The 17,022-nt window shown below is 41.4% G+C and overlaps 1 protein-coding gene across 2 annotated transcripts in view; it reads left to right on the forward strand.

Moving 5' to 3' along the window:
• Positions 1–326: 326 nt before the first annotated feature.
• lamb4 (laminin subunit beta 4) overlaps positions 327–17,022 on the forward strand; it is an 83,053-nt gene continuing 66,357 nt past the window's right edge. The window contains exons 1-3 of one of the 2 annotated variants that reach the window (XM_062981697.1): positions 327–575; positions 7,148–7,215; positions 16,274–16,434. In XM_062981697.1, the coding sequence (XP_062837767.1) occupies positions 7,182–7,215; positions 16,274–16,434 (195 nt within the window). In that variant the 5' untranslated portion in view covers positions 327–575; positions 7,148–7,181. The remainder of the gene's footprint in view (positions 576–7,147; positions 7,216–16,273; positions 16,435–17,022) is intronic. The other variant, XM_062981698.1, reaches the window with a different exon arrangement.

Consider the following 17,022-nt stretch of genomic DNA (forward strand, 5'->3'; position numbering starts at 1 on the left):
CATCCATAGCATTCCCTGTATCTACTAAGCTTGTAAATATATATATATATATATATATATATATATATATATATAAGCTGCTTTCTTAATTATTTGCTCCATGATCTTTCCTAGTAGTGGTGGAATAAAATATGATTTAAGATGCCTAACAAATTTCCACCAGTGCTAATACTGAGGCATAGATCACATTCAACTATGCATTATGGAGATAGAGAACTTGAGATAGGGCTTGAGATATTTGGTGACCAACGCATTTTTACTGCAGTGTATTTTTATTCTAAAATGCTAGTGAATTTTATCAAAGTGAAAGTAATACCACATTTGTCTATACGTAATGACTAATGAGCACAATACAATTTCTAATGGATATGTCTCCTTTTGGGGGGAAAATCCAGGCAGAGTAACTTAACAAATCACTTATTTGGCAGGTTTTAGACTCCTTCTCATTTTAATCTACACCCAGATGCCTGAGGGGAAAACATGCTTACTTCATAGCTCTGGCTAAGTACATCTGTACGCCACTGCATTCATTTTGCTTCTTCTGTTTCTACAACCACTTGGGATCTGAAGAGCAGGTAAGATATTTTAAAAGCTTCAAAAGTCTTTTTACATATGGGATGTCTGTACTATGGCGACACAAGTGAGAGCACTTAAATAATCTTAACATGGTGATGCGGCTCAACAAACTGTTAGGTGATACACAAATCTAAAGATAACGGAGAAAACAGTACTTGGTTGTTGTTACAGCTGACAGAATGGATTTCTAAGAGTGCCACAGTCGGTTCATGTAGTAGATTTCTAATGTTGGCAACATATGTGCATAGTGTTGTGTCATGCAAATTTATTCTATTCCTTACAGCAATTCCTCTGTTAAATGGAAGTTAAATATATGTGCCTTTGCTGTAAGCTTTCTTTGCTGTGCAGGAAGATCTCCTCTACAAAATGTTTCAAAACTTTTCCTCCAACACACAACTTAGTTTCTTTTATCATCCCTCATCAATCATCTATATATTTATCCATCCATCCATTACATTTAGAGCTTAACTACCTTCCTCCCCTCAAGTGACTTCAGGTGGCACTATTCACCCATTGAACTTGGATATTGTCTATATCAGGGGTCACCAAACTAAGGCCCATGGTCCAGATGTGGCTGTCCAAGGCCATTGACGTGGCCCCTCCTCTAAACTTACCCTAAGTCTGAAACAACTTGAAGGGACACAACAACAACAACAATCCTAATTAACTTGACTATCTCATCAGCCAAAAGCAGGCCCACACTTCCCATTGAAATACTGGCAAGTTTATGTTGGTTAACATTGTTCTTCATTTTAAATATTGTATTGTTCTTAAGATATGTGCAGTGTGCATTGGAATTCCTTTATAATTATTATTATTATTTCATTTTTGTATTCCGCCTCCATCTCCCCAACTGGGACTCGGAGCGGCTCACATATCATACAATCATATAATATCATAAAATCAATAGTTAAGACATCAAAGAATACATTTAAAAACAAATTAAAAAGTCATGATTTAAAATAGACATAATTAAAATATTAAACAATCATCCAAGGCGTTAAAAGGTCCAATATAGGACAACAATCTGGGCGACAGTCAAACTGTTTTTTTAGTTACTAATGATGGTCGTTATTCTTTTTTACATATACATGCAGTACATGCTTAATGATACTTCTACTTCCTCATGAGATAAGCTAACATGCTTATCAATGTATCAAATATTTTTAAATCTAGATAGGACAGTATGTGTATGTATCTTGCATGTAAATATTTCTGAACCTAGATAGGATAATATTTATATGGGTGTGTACTAAATTCATTTGCCATATATATATTTGGCATAATTCACTTTGTAATTTTAATGTGCTCTAAAATTATACTGAAGACTAATACATTATTATTATTATTATTATTATTATTATTATTATTATTATTATTATTATTACAGTAGAGTCTCACTTATCCAAGCCTCGCTTATCCAAGCCACTGGATAATCCAAGCCATTTTTGTAGTCAATGTTTTCAATATATCGTGATATTTTGGTGCTAAATTCGTAAATACAGTAATTACAACATAACATTCCTGCGTCTTGAACTACCTTTTCTGTCAAATTTGTTGTATAGCATGATGTTTTGGTGCTTAATTTGTAAAATCATAACCTAATTTGATGTTTAATAGGCTTTTCCTTAATCCCTCCTTATTATCCAAGATATTCGCTTATCCAAGCTTCTGCCGGCCCATTTAGCTTGGATAAGTGAGACTCTACTGTATTATTATTATTATTATTAACTTTTATCCCGCTTTTCTCCCACGGATGGGACTCAAAGCAACAAACAAAATGGAAAAGCAGCTACTTAATACAGAAAACCATCATTCCTCCAACTCAACATATAAACAATAAATCAACACATTGCATAAAACATAAATTAAGGTAAAGGTTTCCCCTGACGTTAAGTCCAGTCGTGTCCGACTCTGGGGGTTGGTGCTCATCTCCATTTCTAAGCCTAGTTGTCCGTAGACACCTCCAAGGTCATGTGGCTGGCATGACTGTGTGGAACGCCGTTACCTTCCCGCCGAAGCAGTACCTATTGATCTACTCACATTCTCATGTTAAGTCCAGTCGTGTCCGACTCTGGGGGTTGGTGCTCATCTCCATTTCTAAGCCGAAGAACCGCCGTTGTCCGTAGACACCTCCAAGGTCATGTGGCCGGCATGACTGTATGGAACGCCGTTACCTTCCCGCTGAAGCAGTACCTATTGATCTACTCACATTCTGCTAGGTTGGCAGAAGCTGGAGCTAACAGCGGGCGCTCACTTCGCTCCCCGGGTTTGAACCTGGGACCTTCCGGTCTGCAAGTTCAGCAGCTCAGCACTTTAACACACTGAGCCACTGGATAATATGTGATTTTTTAAAGCTTATTTATATTTATGTAAAAACTTAAATTACATAAATATAAATAAGCTTTAAAAAATCACATATTATCATTAAGATCTCTACACCTCAGGCCACTGAACATTAAACCAAACATCTCAGTGCTCCAAGTCTTTGGCAATATGTGCATTGTCTGACCAAGATAACTGCTACCGATAGTGTGTGTTGTCGGGAAAGGCCTGCTACCATAAAAAGGTTTTCACCTGATAATGAAAGGCCAATAATGAGGAGGTTGAATGTACCTCTTTCAGGGCCACCACCGAAAAGGCCCTCTCTCTTGTTCCCACCACGTACTTCTCCTGATGATCTCAGGGCTCATGTGGGCTGATAGGATATGATATTCTTGCAAATCCTCCAACCATCTGAATATGACAGGGTTAGTCCCAGTTAATTCTCAATTGTCCCAATTTTTGAGCAGTTGGGAAAATATCCAGTTCCTCTCTCCTCTTGTCACTTTCCTTCATTGTCCTGAATTCAATTCAATAGCTATAATCTGATTTCAAAGTAAAAAAAAAAAAAGCAGCAATTTACACTCTATTAACTCAACAAGACTCAGGCATGAACAAGCTGCTGCAGCCTCTCCTTGCTTTTGTGCTCTTTATTGCATTCTGACATTGTTTGACCACACATGATCCTGTTTTTACCTGTGAAAGGTTAAGGGGACTACAACTGGTATTTTTATGTTGATACTGCGTTATTATATTGCCCGGGTTATTTGAAAAAGTCAAATTTTTAATTGTACAAAATGCATAAGGTTGTGGATTAACTACAACTCACATTATGCCAGGTTAATCCCAAAAACTCCATGAATTTATTATGTTGGGTAAGTTTGCTCTAGATGCATCATTGGCAGAGTTCAGTGTGCTCTCTGGCTGTAGGGTAAACTACAACTTCCACTATGGTGAGTGTGGGACTCACTCCTCCAGTAAGCTGAGCTAGTCATGGGGGTTCTGTGTGCCAAGTTGGTTCAGGTCTGTCATCGGCGGAGATCAGTTTCTCTGGTTGTTGGTGAACTACAACTCCCAGAAAGGAAAGTCACCCCCCTCCCCCGGTAATCAAATTTTGGCATATCAGGTATGTATGCCAAGTTTAGTCCAGATCCATTGGTGTTTGGGTTCATAGTGCTCTCTGGATGTAGGTGAACTACAACTCCCTCAAATCAAGGTGAATTTTCCCCAAAGACGTCCATTATTTTTTTCTGGTCATGGCGGCTGTGTGTGCCAAGTTTGGTCCAATTCCATCCTTGGTGGAGTTGCAGGCAAACTATAAATTCCAGTACCTACCACTCCAAAATGTCCAGCCAATTCCCCTCAATACCCAGCAGTATTCAAATTTGGGCATATTGTGTATGCATGCCAAGTTTGGTCTAGATCTATCATTGTTTGGGTTCATAGTGTGCTCTGAATGTAGGTGAACTAAAATCCCTACAAATCCCTCTAAAGACTTCCAGTATTTTTTATTGGTCGTGGGGGTTTTGTGTGCCAGATTAGTTCCAGGTCCATCGTTGTGGACTTCAGAGTGCTCTTAGATTGCAGGTGAACTATATATCCCAGTACCTACAACTCCTATAAATCGTGGTGAATTCTCCCCAAATCTCTCTAGTATGTACAGTTGCTGATCAATTCCTCTGTTTGCTGTGTTCCATGGAAAAGAATAGGAAAGGGTTAAGGAAGAGACAGTGGGCAGGGTCATGCAAATTCCACACCAATGTAGAGAGTAAGAAACACTGGGATGTCTGTGGTGGAGGAAACACAGAAAATCTAGGAGGAAATTGTTGCAGTTTGAAAGCCTTCACTTGAGTGGTGGGCAGTATGGTGTTTGTGGAGGACATTGGCAGGGCTCTTGGACATGTTTATAGCGCTCAATATAACCTGCAATGTCGTTGGAGGGAGGGCCACTGGTGTCTCCTGAGTAGTGGGAACTATAGCTGTTTGTGGAAGCAGGAGCTTATCTGTGTAAGTGGATACCCCAGCCACACACACACACATAGATATTGTTACTTTTATTATGTGTATAGAAGATACATTGTTATTAATACTCCCTTTGCAGCATATTGCTGTAATATGTTCATCTTGGTCCATCCGTCAGTTCCAGCCATGAACTGTATACAACTTACCCACCAAAAAAGCCAAGTTGTGGTTGTCAAAGAAATGCTTCAGAAAACCAGGCTATTATATCCACAGAGCCATGAAATTCAGTCTTAGGCCAGGCTGTGGCACAGGTTGGTTAGCAGCCAGCTGCAATAAATCACTCTAACCAAGAGGTCGTGAGTTCGAGGCCATTCCATGTCGGGGTGAGCACCTGACAATTAAAAATAAAATATAGCCCCTGCTCGTTGCTGACCTAAGCAACCCGAAAGATAGTTGCATCTATCAAGTAGGAAATTTAGGTACCACTTATATGTGGGGAGGGTAATTTACGACACCATAAAAATCACCCAGCCGCTATTGGAATGAGGAAGTGCCATCGCAGTGGATGATGAAGCAGCTGCTCCCCCTGTGGCCGGAATCAAGCATACCCTCAGGAAGCTGGAAGCTGGAGAAGGTTTAAATTGCCTCTGTGTCTGTCTCTGTCTCTATGTTATATGGCATTGAATGTTTGCCTTATATGTGCATAATGTGATCTGCCCTGAGTCCCCTTCGGGGTGAGAAGGGCGGAATATAAATACTGTAAATAAATAAATAGGCAAGTCGTTTTCTCTTAGTCCAACTAACTTTTCACAATTGTTGTAAGGACAGGATGTGAATGCAGAAAGCCATGTAAGTAAAGGTATATGTTTTCCCCTGTCATTAAGTCTAGTCGTGTCTGACTCTGGGGATTGGTGCTCATCTCCATTTCTAAACCCAAGAGCGGCATTGTCCATAGACACCTCCAAGGTCATATTGTCAGCATGACTGCACGGAGCGCCATTACCTTCCTGCAGGAATGGTACCTATTGATCTACTCACATTTGCATGTTTTTAAACTGCTAGGTTGGGGCTAACAGCAGGAGCTCACCCCGCTCCCCGGATTTGAACCATCAACCATTCGGTCAGCAAGTTCAGCAGCTCAGCGGTTTAACCCACTGTGCCACCAGTGACTCTCATGTACACCCCCTTTATTTCCTCACATAATGGGAAAAAAGGATTATGCACACAAATAATACACAAAATAAAGTCAATTCACTTATTCATTATTACTTATGGACTTGTCTCCCTTGGTTGAAATGTTGTGGCTTGCAAGAAATTGCATAAGTTCATAGCTAGATCAAGGTGATTATTATCTAATAAGATTTATCTAGATTTGATTTTATTACTGAACTTAATAAAATCAATAGACCTGCTGAGCTCTGCAGGAGTTAATGCTGACCTTCCTTGAAGCAAGTGCCCCATGAGTAAGGAGCAAATTAAACATTTTGACAGACTACCATATGAAATGTGTTCAGGTCTATTTGGTGTTTTTATGGTAGTTCTCACAGTTGGCAATATAATCTAACCACATGAGGGGACCTCCAGTGTTTATAGGTGTGGGAAGAATTTGCTCCTGAACTCGGAAATCCATCAGGACTTTATGATATGGATCACTAAGTGATGAAAAAAACGAATGGTCAGCAGAAACTCATACTATCAAATAAAACAAAGATTGTGACATTTAATCGTGAGTTGCAAGTTTCATTGTGACTGTATGTTTACCCAAATTGGAGTTCTGTTATGACATTTTGTTAGATAATTTGTCAAAAATTTCAGGTACTTTTATCATGGAATAGTATTAATAATGATGAAAACCAATTGTCATGTTTGTTTCACTTTTTTTCTTTTCTGTACTCACATTATTTCATATATAACACTATGTAACACAATTTTTGTTACTGAGTTATAAATGTCACTTCCTAATTGGGTCTTTCATAAAAACATGGAAAAGATTTATTAAACTGCCAAAACTCTGCAGCACATTTTGCTATAGCTTTTTAATGAATATCTTATAGAGTCTCAACCAATTCAACATAGTTTATGGCAGCCACGAAAATAAGGTTTCTGGAGTCGAACAACTATGTATTTTCAAAATAAGTACCACACAATTTAGCAGAACTAACATTTTCAAACCAGGAACAGGATGTTTTTCAAATTTTGTTACATAGTGTAATTTTGAGTCTGGGTACAGCATATGCATGAAAATATTTTTGATGTCTGGAAAATTATTTTCTTTTCTTCCTCACAGGTACTTCCTTGACAAAACCAAGAGATCTGTGAATATGGGGGCTTTGCTCATCATTCTTTTTCAATTCAGTAAGTTCAAGATAATCAAAACATGCTCACCTTTTGTAAAATAGCCCTGCCATACTTACTTTTGTATATGTTCTTACTAGACAGAAAAGGGGGGGGGGGGATTTGGACATATCTACAGGCACAAAAAGGACTATTTCTAGAAATACAGACAAGTATTAGATGGGATCTTTCTAAAATAAATAAACAAACAAACAGAGGATTGTTGGCACTAGATTATCCATTTGCAGGGTTTAGATTAGAGGATCCTTCAGGCAGCTCTAAAATTATATAATTGAGAGCCATCTTGCACCAAAATATATGCAACTCTGATGAGCCATCTGAGTAGATGCCTGTTTTTAGCATATGCTGAGCAGTGAATAGAAATTGTGCAGCATCAGCAGTTATGTTTTCAGAAGCATGAACAGTTGTTTCTGCAGCTGGATGACAAAACGTTCCCTCATGACCTGTATAAACTTCTTTTTTTAAAAATCCCCTTCTATATTCTGTCATAACAAGTTGGGCCAAGTAATGCTAAGCAAATGAAGCCTCCGAGGGCCCTGTACCTGTTCAGTGTTTCAGGCACGAACATGCTGCAACAAGCCAACTAAAAATGAAAAGAAAGTTAGTTTAATGGTAGAAAGATGCTTGAAGTAATTTCAGGCAAAGGCTTTGCTTGTGTCCATATATTTATTTTATTTATCGTGTCCGAAGCAAACCAAGGGTACAAGTTTTAATGTATTTAAAAACACAAAGTTAAAAAAACACCACCACCACCACAACAACAACTTGGCATTATATTAAATGTCCTTTGACCAGTAGCTGGCCACTTGGAGTGCCTCTGGTGTTGCTGTAAGAAGATCCTCCGTAGTGCATGTGGCAGGGCTCAGACTACATTGTAATACAGCAGAGTTCAGGTTATCCGACTTCTGCTTATCCGACAACTGTATTATCGATGTGCCAGTGACTCACCCCTCCCAGAGGGCGCCCAGCGCCACAGACTTTTCCCTCCTGGCCAAGCACCCAGCTTGGAGAGGACCCTGAGCATTGCTGCCTAGAAAAATAGCTGTTTTTCTAGGCAGCATGGGTCTCTCCAAGCCAGTTGCTTGCCGAAAGGGAAAAGTCTCCTCCTTCCCGGCCAAGCACCCAGCTCAGAAAAGCCCCCTGCACGTTGCAGCCTAGAAAAACAGCTGTTTTTCTAGGCAGCAGTGAGCCTTTTCAAGCTGGTTACTTGCCGGGAGGGAAAAGTCTCCTACTTCCCGGTCAAGCACCCGGCTTGGAAAAGCCCCCTGTGCATTGCTGCCTAGAAAAACAACTTTTTTCTAGGCAGCAGTGAGCCTTTCCAAGCCGGTTGCTTGCTGGGAGGGGAAATTCTCCTACTTCTCGGTCAAGCACCCAGCTTGGAAAAGCCTCCTGCGTGTTGCTGCCTAGAAAAACAGCTTTGAAAACAGCAGTGAGCCTTTTCAAGCTGGTTGCTTGCCAGGAGAGATAATAGGGCCTCCCTGTTATCCAACAATTTTGGTTATCTGACATTAGGCCCACCTGTTTATGTTGGATAACTGGAACTCTACTGTAGGTGGTCTGTGGTTTGCTCTTCTCTGCACTCGCATGTCATGGACTCCACTTTATAGCCCCATTTCTTAAGGTTGGCTCAGCATCTCATGGTGCCAGAGCGCAGTCTGTTCAGCGCTTTCCAAGTCACCCAGTCTTCTGTATTCCCAAGAGGGAGTCTCTCATCCGGCGTCAGCGACTGATTGAGGTTCCGGGTTTTAGCCTGCCACTTTTGGACTCTCACTTGCTGAGGTCTGACTGCAAGTATCTCTTTGTCCATATAGAAATGGTTGCAATGTAAGGGATAGTGGACTGGCAATCTGCTCAAGCTCCACAATGTTTGCTTATTCTTCATCTCCAACTTTTGGACCACTTTTTAAAATCATGGTATGATCAGTGACAATTATAGCACTAATCTCATACCCATCTTGTACCTGAGAAATGCAGAAATGGGCAACTGATTTATGTGATCCCCAAGTATTGAACCAAATCAGGCTGATTCAGATTTGTTGGTACCAATTCTAGATGATGATGATGATGATGATGATGATGATGATGATGATGATGATGATGATAATTTGGAAATTTGGCATTTGGCATTTGGAAACAATAGACATTGACAAAATTACGATCTGCCAACTGCAAAAGGCCACCCTGCTGGGATCTGCGCATATCATCCAAAAATACATCACACAGTCCTAGACACTTGGGAAGTGTTCGACTTGTGATTTTGTGATATGAAATCCAGCATATCTATCTTGTTTGCTGTGTCATAATAAAATAATAATAATAATAATAATAATAATAATAATAATAATAATAATAATAATAATGAGGGCCTATTTCCTGCAGTCCAAGAACAAGCAATTAGAACATCAAAGCCAGAATTGAAAAGTCAACTACTGATTCTATAGCCTACAAGCAGAGGCATAATACTGTTGTTTAGATGATCCATTGGAATTTGTAGCACAAATACCATCTGCCTGTGACAAAGAACTGGTGGCATCACAAGCCTGAAAAAGTTACAGAAAAGGAACACATCAAATTACTTTGGGATTTCCGCATCCAGACTGACAGAGTTTTGGAGAACAATACTCCTGACCTCACGATCGTGTGGATCCAGGGCCGGCCGGAGATATTTTTAAATGTTAAGCGGGGGTGCTAAAAAGCGCCCCCGCCACCGGCCCCGCCTCCCACGTCCTGGCCCCGCCCAGCATGCCCTGGCCCCGCCTCCCACGCTGCGTGGGAGGCGGGGCCAGGGCGAATAGTGCTGGGGGCGGGGCCAGAGTTGGCCCCGCCCCCCGTCCAGCGTGCCCTGGCCGCGACCAGGAAGTAAGGGCAAAATGGCCTATCTGTGCTGTGCGCATGCGCACAGCCAGATAGGCCTTTTTGCCCTTACTTCCTGGTCGCGGCCGCCGATCGCCCAGGCGATCGGCGGCCACGACCAGGAAGTAAGGCCCAAATGGCCTATCTGTGCTGTGCGTATGCGCACAGCACAGATAGGCCATTTGGCCCTTAGTCTACAAACTAAGGGCAAAAAGGCCTATCTGGCTGTGCGCATGCGCACAGCACAGATAGGCCATTTGGCCCTTTGTCTACAAACTAAGGGCAAAATGGCCTATCTGGCAGTGCGCATGCGCACAGCCAGATAGGCCATTTTGCCCTTAGTTTGTCGACTAAGGGCAAAATGGCATATCTGTTTTCAGCGGTTTGGCGCGGGCGCGGGGATTGAAGCCCCGCGCGGCCGCGCCAACACCGGAGGCGTCGGTGGCGCTACGGGCCGCTGTCAACGCCTCGACAGCGCCCCTAGCGGCCAGCGCCCGAGGCGGCCGCGTCAGCGGCCTTGTATAATCAACCGGCCCTGTGTGGATCTTCAATGATGCAATCCCAGGCGACAGCAAAATTGACAAGAAGCAACTGGAAAAGCTTACACAATATGAGGATTTAAAGATAGAACTGCAAAGATTCTGGCACAAGCCAGTAAGGGTGGTCCCAGTGGTGATCGGCACACTAGGTTCAGTGCCTAAAGACATTGGCCAGCACTTAAAAACAATCAGCGCTGGCAAAATTACCATCTGTCCGCTGCAAAAGGCCACCCTATCTCGGATCTACACATATTATTTGCCAATACATCACATAGTCCTAGATACTTGGGAAGTGTCTGACGTGTGATTCAATACAAAAGCCAGCATAGTGATCTTCTTTACTATGTACTACTCCAGTTGTGTATCAAATAATAATAATTTTCTTTCTTACCTGTCTCTCCTCATGGCTCGAGGTGGGTTACAGCATAATTAAAACACATAAACATTGTAAATATTCTATAAATACACATATTCAAATGAGATTAGATTGTCCTGATTCAGTTCTCCAATGCAACTATGTACTAGTCTAAATCACTTCGATCTGGAGATCTGATCATTAACAAAATAAGTGCAGAAGGGCCACACAGGGTTTTATGAGAAAGACACTCTTTGTTCATTTGTTATAATTAGGTGTGTTATGAACAGCTTGTGAAAAAGCTGTGGGGAAATGTGGACGGCTCTTGACTGTAATCTGAGTTGTTTTCTATGTGTCTAACCCTTTTTTCTTTTGCATTTCCTTTTGTCCTGAATAAACCAGCCCATTCTTCTGTTTATTTGCTGATTTGTCTGTATACATGCCTATGGATATTTAGGTAGAGAAACTTATTTTCTCCCTCCACTCCAATTGCCCCTGCATTAGTTACTAGATGAAAGGTAGCCAGTCTAAGCCATCGGAGAAAATGCAAAACATTGTTTGGCACAACTTTGGGGCTGGAACATTTCCCAGGGTTGTTATCTGCCTTTTGGAGTACTGTAAAAGGGCAGGAGTAAATTGCCAGGGCATTGCAGCCTGAGCCTGCTTCAAGATCTTAAGACACAGCACCAAGTGGTCCTACTCACTAGATAGCATGAACCTGTACTGTAGAATTAATGGGTTTTTTTTATGACGCTTTAATTGTCAAAGTGTGCTGGTGCCTCACCAAACCACAGTTCCCAGGATTCCATAGCATTGAGCCATGGCAGTTAAAGTGGAGTCGAACTGCATTAAAGTTAAGGTGTTGGTTTGAGAGAAATTCCAGCTAGTGGGCAGTAGAGCCAAGAGTCATAAAACAGGAACAGGGGTGATGAATTTCCCAATAGTACCAGCTCTTAGTCCCCCCCCCCCCCCATTCTTAAGAGACTTAGGACCTCATCCCATACAGCCTGGGCTCCGTCTCCATCTCCATTTGCTTTGAGTGATATGATATGAGAGACATTTCCAGTGCCAACTATTATAGGTAAAGGGTAAAGGTTTTCCCCTGACGTTAAGTCCAGTTGTGACCGACTCGGGGGGTTGGTGCTCATCTCCATTTCTAAGCCAAAGAGCCGGCGTTGTCCATAGACCTCTCCTAAGTCATGTGGCCGGCATGACTGCATGGAGCGCCATTACCTTCCCGCCGGAGCGGTACCAATTGATGTATTCACATTTGCATTTTTTCGAATTGCTAGGTTGGCAGGAGCTGGGGTTAACAGCGGGCGCTCATTCCGCTCCCGGGATTTGAACCTGGCACCTTTTGGTCCGCAAGTTCAGCAGCTCAGCGCTTTAACACACTGTGCCACCAGGGGCCCCTGCCACCAACTATTATGCAATGTCTTAAATTGGAGCCAGGGGATTTATAGACAGAGGATGTTACTGGTTGGACTAATGGTAAAGTCCCTTCTCATCACCCACTCCCTTGCTGGAACTTATTATGAACATCTCTCTTGTTATACAGGATTTAGTTGTGTACAGTAGAGTCTCACTTATCCAACATTCGCTTATCCAACTTTCTGGATTATCCAACGCATTTTTGTAGTCAATGTTTTCAATACATCGTGATATTTTGGTGTTAAATTTGTAAATACAGTAATTACTACGTAGCATTACTGCATAACGAACTACTTTTTCTGCCAAATTTGTTGTATAACATGATGCTTTGGTGCTTAATTTGTAAAATCATAACCTAATTTGATGTTTAATAGGCTTCTCCTTAATCTCTCCTTATTATCCAACATATTCGCTTATCCAACATTCTGCCGGCCCGTTTATGTTGAATAAGTGAGACTCTACTGTAATTAGTTCCACCATTTATTATACCACTACAGCTGGAACTGCTTTCAGAGCATTTTCTTTATCTAGAAAAAAAACCAAATCAAGGAAGTCCTTCATTAGAAAACTGAAACACATACAAAAAAGGAAACAAAGAATTAAAATATCTGAAGAAAGCACATAGCCCAATTTCACAATATTTCGGCATTCAATACACTGCTAGAGCAGCTGGTAGAGGAAAAGCCTAGTTGATAGGCTTGTGCAATTTGGCTGGAGAGCGATCCTTTTTTGTATTCGAATTTCATTGGGTACCCAGATCCATTTTTGGGAGCCTCCCGAAGATCGGCTAATGGAAATATTTGGAAGATCCGGCCCATTGGTGGCAATGGCGAACTTATGAGGCTCGCCTTTCCATTCCTGGGTTCCTTTTCTTTCTTCCTTTCAAAAGAGCCTGGGTTTGAGGAACAGGGTTAAGGAAGCACCCTTCCTGGGACCCTTTTCTTTCTTCCTTTCAAGGCAGCCTGGGTATGAGGAACAGGGTTAAGGAAGCACCCTTCCATCTCTAGAGCCAGGACGCAGCTGAGAGCAATGGAGGCGCTCACCCCATTAAATAGACACAGCTTGCATAAGATACGTCACAGTGTTCTTCTATTCTGATTGGCCCAATAGGCAGGGCTCATAGGGAAATCCCATGCGAGCAAGTGGCAGCCTCTTCTTGCACCACGTAATGTCAAATAGGAAAGGAGGAGCCATGACCGGCTGCTGTATGACCTGTTTTGGCCAAAAAAAATGACGGTTGAGCCCTTGCTGTTACAGCCAGCCGAACAAGCCGAATTACTAGAAGAGAACCAACCAAACTGAATCTGTGCACAAGCCTACTAGTTGAGTCAGCTTTTCATGAGGGCCTATGGTTATCCTATTTTCCTTTCTTCGCTCTTCTACAATTTTTGGTTTATTTTTAAATTGCTGGCTTTTGTGTGGCTATAATGTCAAATGTGTTGTAGTTGTGTGCTGGAACATTTCAAATAGTTTCTGACTTATGGTAACCCTTGTGAATTTAACAAATGTGGCTGTATATGTCAAGAGTCAGACGCCAGTTACAAAACAGAGTTTATTCCGAAGATAAGCCAAAAAATAACATAAACACAGGAAATATCCTTGAAACACTTCACTTATCAGTGTTTCGAGAGTAGATTGGACAATAGTAACTCAAAAACGAGCCACGCTAATTTCCCATGCTGGCATTCAATAAAAAACTAAATAACGCTTCAATTCAGCTTTGGAAAACAAATAGAGTTAATTGCTGGAAAATAAACAAACTAGAAAAGCAGTAAAACTGCTTCCACGGTGCAGCTAAGCCGAGAGCCTCAAAGGGATGATGAATAGCCGTCATCAGAAGAATCTAAGGTCAGGTCAGGAGGCAGCAGAAATTCCGAAAGACAAACCAGTAGTCAGAAGCCGGGAAAAGTAGTCAGTCAGAGGGCGAAGACAGAAGCCAGGTCAAATACCAATCCAGAGTCCGAAGAGGGTGCAGTCATCCAAACCAGGTCCACGAAAAGGCACAAAGATGGTATCAGCAGATCCGAATCACAGTCCAAGTCCAGTCTTTACGAAAGCACAGAGATCCCAATGGCGCCTCAGCAACACCTTGCCACACGCAAAGTGCAGTGGCCAAACATTCCCATTTTATTCCCCTTTCTCCTGGGTGACCAAACACTCACACCCAAACACCAGGTGTCCCAAATCTACTCAGAGTCTGAACTCCACACAGCTAGAGCTCGTGGATCTGGAGTACCTAGCAATTCGTCGGAGTCCCAATCATCCTGCCCACACTTAGCCCCATGAACACTTAAAGAACCATCCTCCCTTCTCCAAGCATCCCAATTGGGATCAGCTCCTGCAGAAACCCCAGGTTCAGAAGTATCCATAGACCCCAAATCCCCAGACATCTCCGGTGGCTGTGCCCATTCAGTGCCCGCTTCCCCAGCCACCACCTGTTCCTCAGCATCCATCTCCCCATCTGAATCTTCCTCAGAAGATCCCCCATATAGCTCTCTAAGTCGCTTCCTGCGCAACTCCTCCAGTGAACCCTCATCACGAGGGTTTTTTCTTCCTCTTCGAATTCCATCACCATCAACCATAATCCCCGAAGGCGCAGTCACAACAGTATATCTATATCTATATGTACGCAAGATTTGTTCAGAAGGTGTTTGCCGTTGCCTTCCACTGAGGTCAATAAGAGTATGATGTATTTGCCTAAGGTCACCTAGTGATTTTCATGATTGACAAGGAACTTGGACCCTAATCTCCAGTGTCATACCCCAATGCTCAAATCACATTGACCTTCTCAAAGTGTGTAACAATTTCCTCTGAAGCATGTTGAAGGTATTTTGCTTGAACTCTGAAAATACTAACTGCCCTGTGCATATGGGAGTATATGTAATTAAAATGGATCTTGCATGCTCATTTTAGAGTAGGGTGAGAGGTACAGTAGAGTCTCACTTATCCAACACTCGCTTATCCAACATTCTGGATTATCCAACGCATTTTTGTAGTCAATGTTTTCAATACATTGTGATATTTTGGTGCTAAATTTGTAAATACAGTAATTACTATGTAGCATTACTGCATATTGAACTACTTTTTCTGTCAAATTTGTTGTATAACATGATGTTTTGGTGCTTAAAACTATATAAAGGTAGTCCCCAAGTTATGAACAAGATAGGTTCTCTAGGTTTGTTCTTATGTTGAATTTGTATGTAAGAAAAGGTATATTTTTAAGTGTAACTGCAGCCAATGTTGAGAGAGAGAGAGAGAGAGCTTTGGATAGCATAGAGAAGGGTTAATACCTCTGTGGTGTTTGTTTAGCTGCCTGTGCGTGTTCAGAAGATTTCACTTCACTTTCTGTCCCTCTGATAATTGGATTTTGAAATATTTGACTTGTTGTGGAAACAAGGATTGGTGAGAAAGGGTCAGTGGAAACCCCTTTTCCCCATGATAACTCTTTCAGGAATAAATTTCCTAACTGAGGAATAGATTTCTCTCACTTCCTATTGTCTCATTTGTAACTAAGAGTGGTTGGTAAGTTGGATGTTTATAAGTCGAGGACTGCCTGTATATTGTCAGCCTGCCATGACCTCAATAGTAGATATTGGCATTTTTTCCCTGTTAGTTTCAAAATCAGGGAGACTAGTCTGCTATCTGATTTATTATTAGCAAAATCCTTAAAGTCTTTTTTAAAAGTTTCAGAATTATGTGGAGTGAATTCTCATCAGTTGCACCCAAGTCTCTGAATCTCTAGATGTGGCTTTTATAAACAAGTATTGTAAACGTTATGAGTGATACAAGGCCAAGTGCAGATTTTTTTGACTTAAGATTTTGTTGACTGCTGTCCTATAGCCCATATAACAAGTTGCATTTCTGCTTTGTTTTGTGACAGTACTACTGCTAGACTTCCTGTACAGCCAGAAAAGCTGTGAAAATGGATCCTGTTACCCATCTATCGGGGACTTGCTTGTGGGTCGTAGCGAACAACTAACAGCTTCATCAACGTGTGGACTCACCGGCCCACAGAAATACTGCATTATCGGCTACCTTGAGGTCACACTGTTTACATTTATAATTCCAGATTAAGAAAGGTTGTTCTATATTTAAATTGGAAATAGTACTATAGAATTCTTAGATTCTATAGTACTATTTCCAATTTAAATACCCTAAAGGCACTAGATTTCACCTGATCTTGGATGCTAAGTAGGATTGGTCCTGTTTATCACTTGGCTGGGAGACCACCAACAAATACCAAGTGCCATAGGCAATATTTTAGAGGAGAGAAGTGACAAAACTATCTCTGAGTATTTCTTCCTGTCAGCCTATGGCCACCCTATGGGCCACGGTGGCTCAATGGGTTAAACCCTTGTGCTGCTGAATGGCTGATATTATTATTATTATTATTATTATTATTATTATTATTATTATTATTATTATTTTATAGGTCAACAGGAATAAATATTCTGAGATGGTTTTGTAATTCCTTCCTCTAATATATAGCCTACTAGCTTGGGTACCCAGCGGTGCCCGGGTTATTTGAAAAGGGCCTTGTTTATTTTGGGAAGGGAGGATATAGCCGTTTGGTCATATGTTATGCTATGTCTTAGAAAAAAATTCAATCTTCACTTTTGTTTTTTATGA

The sequence above is a fragment of the Anolis carolinensis genome, chromosome 5 (genome assembly GCF_035594765.1).
Source record: "Anolis carolinensis isolate JA03-04 chromosome 5, rAnoCar3.1.pri, whole genome shotgun sequence".
NCBI classification, from domain to species: Eukaryota; Metazoa; Chordata; class Lepidosauria; order Squamata; family Dactyloidae; genus Anolis; species Anolis carolinensis.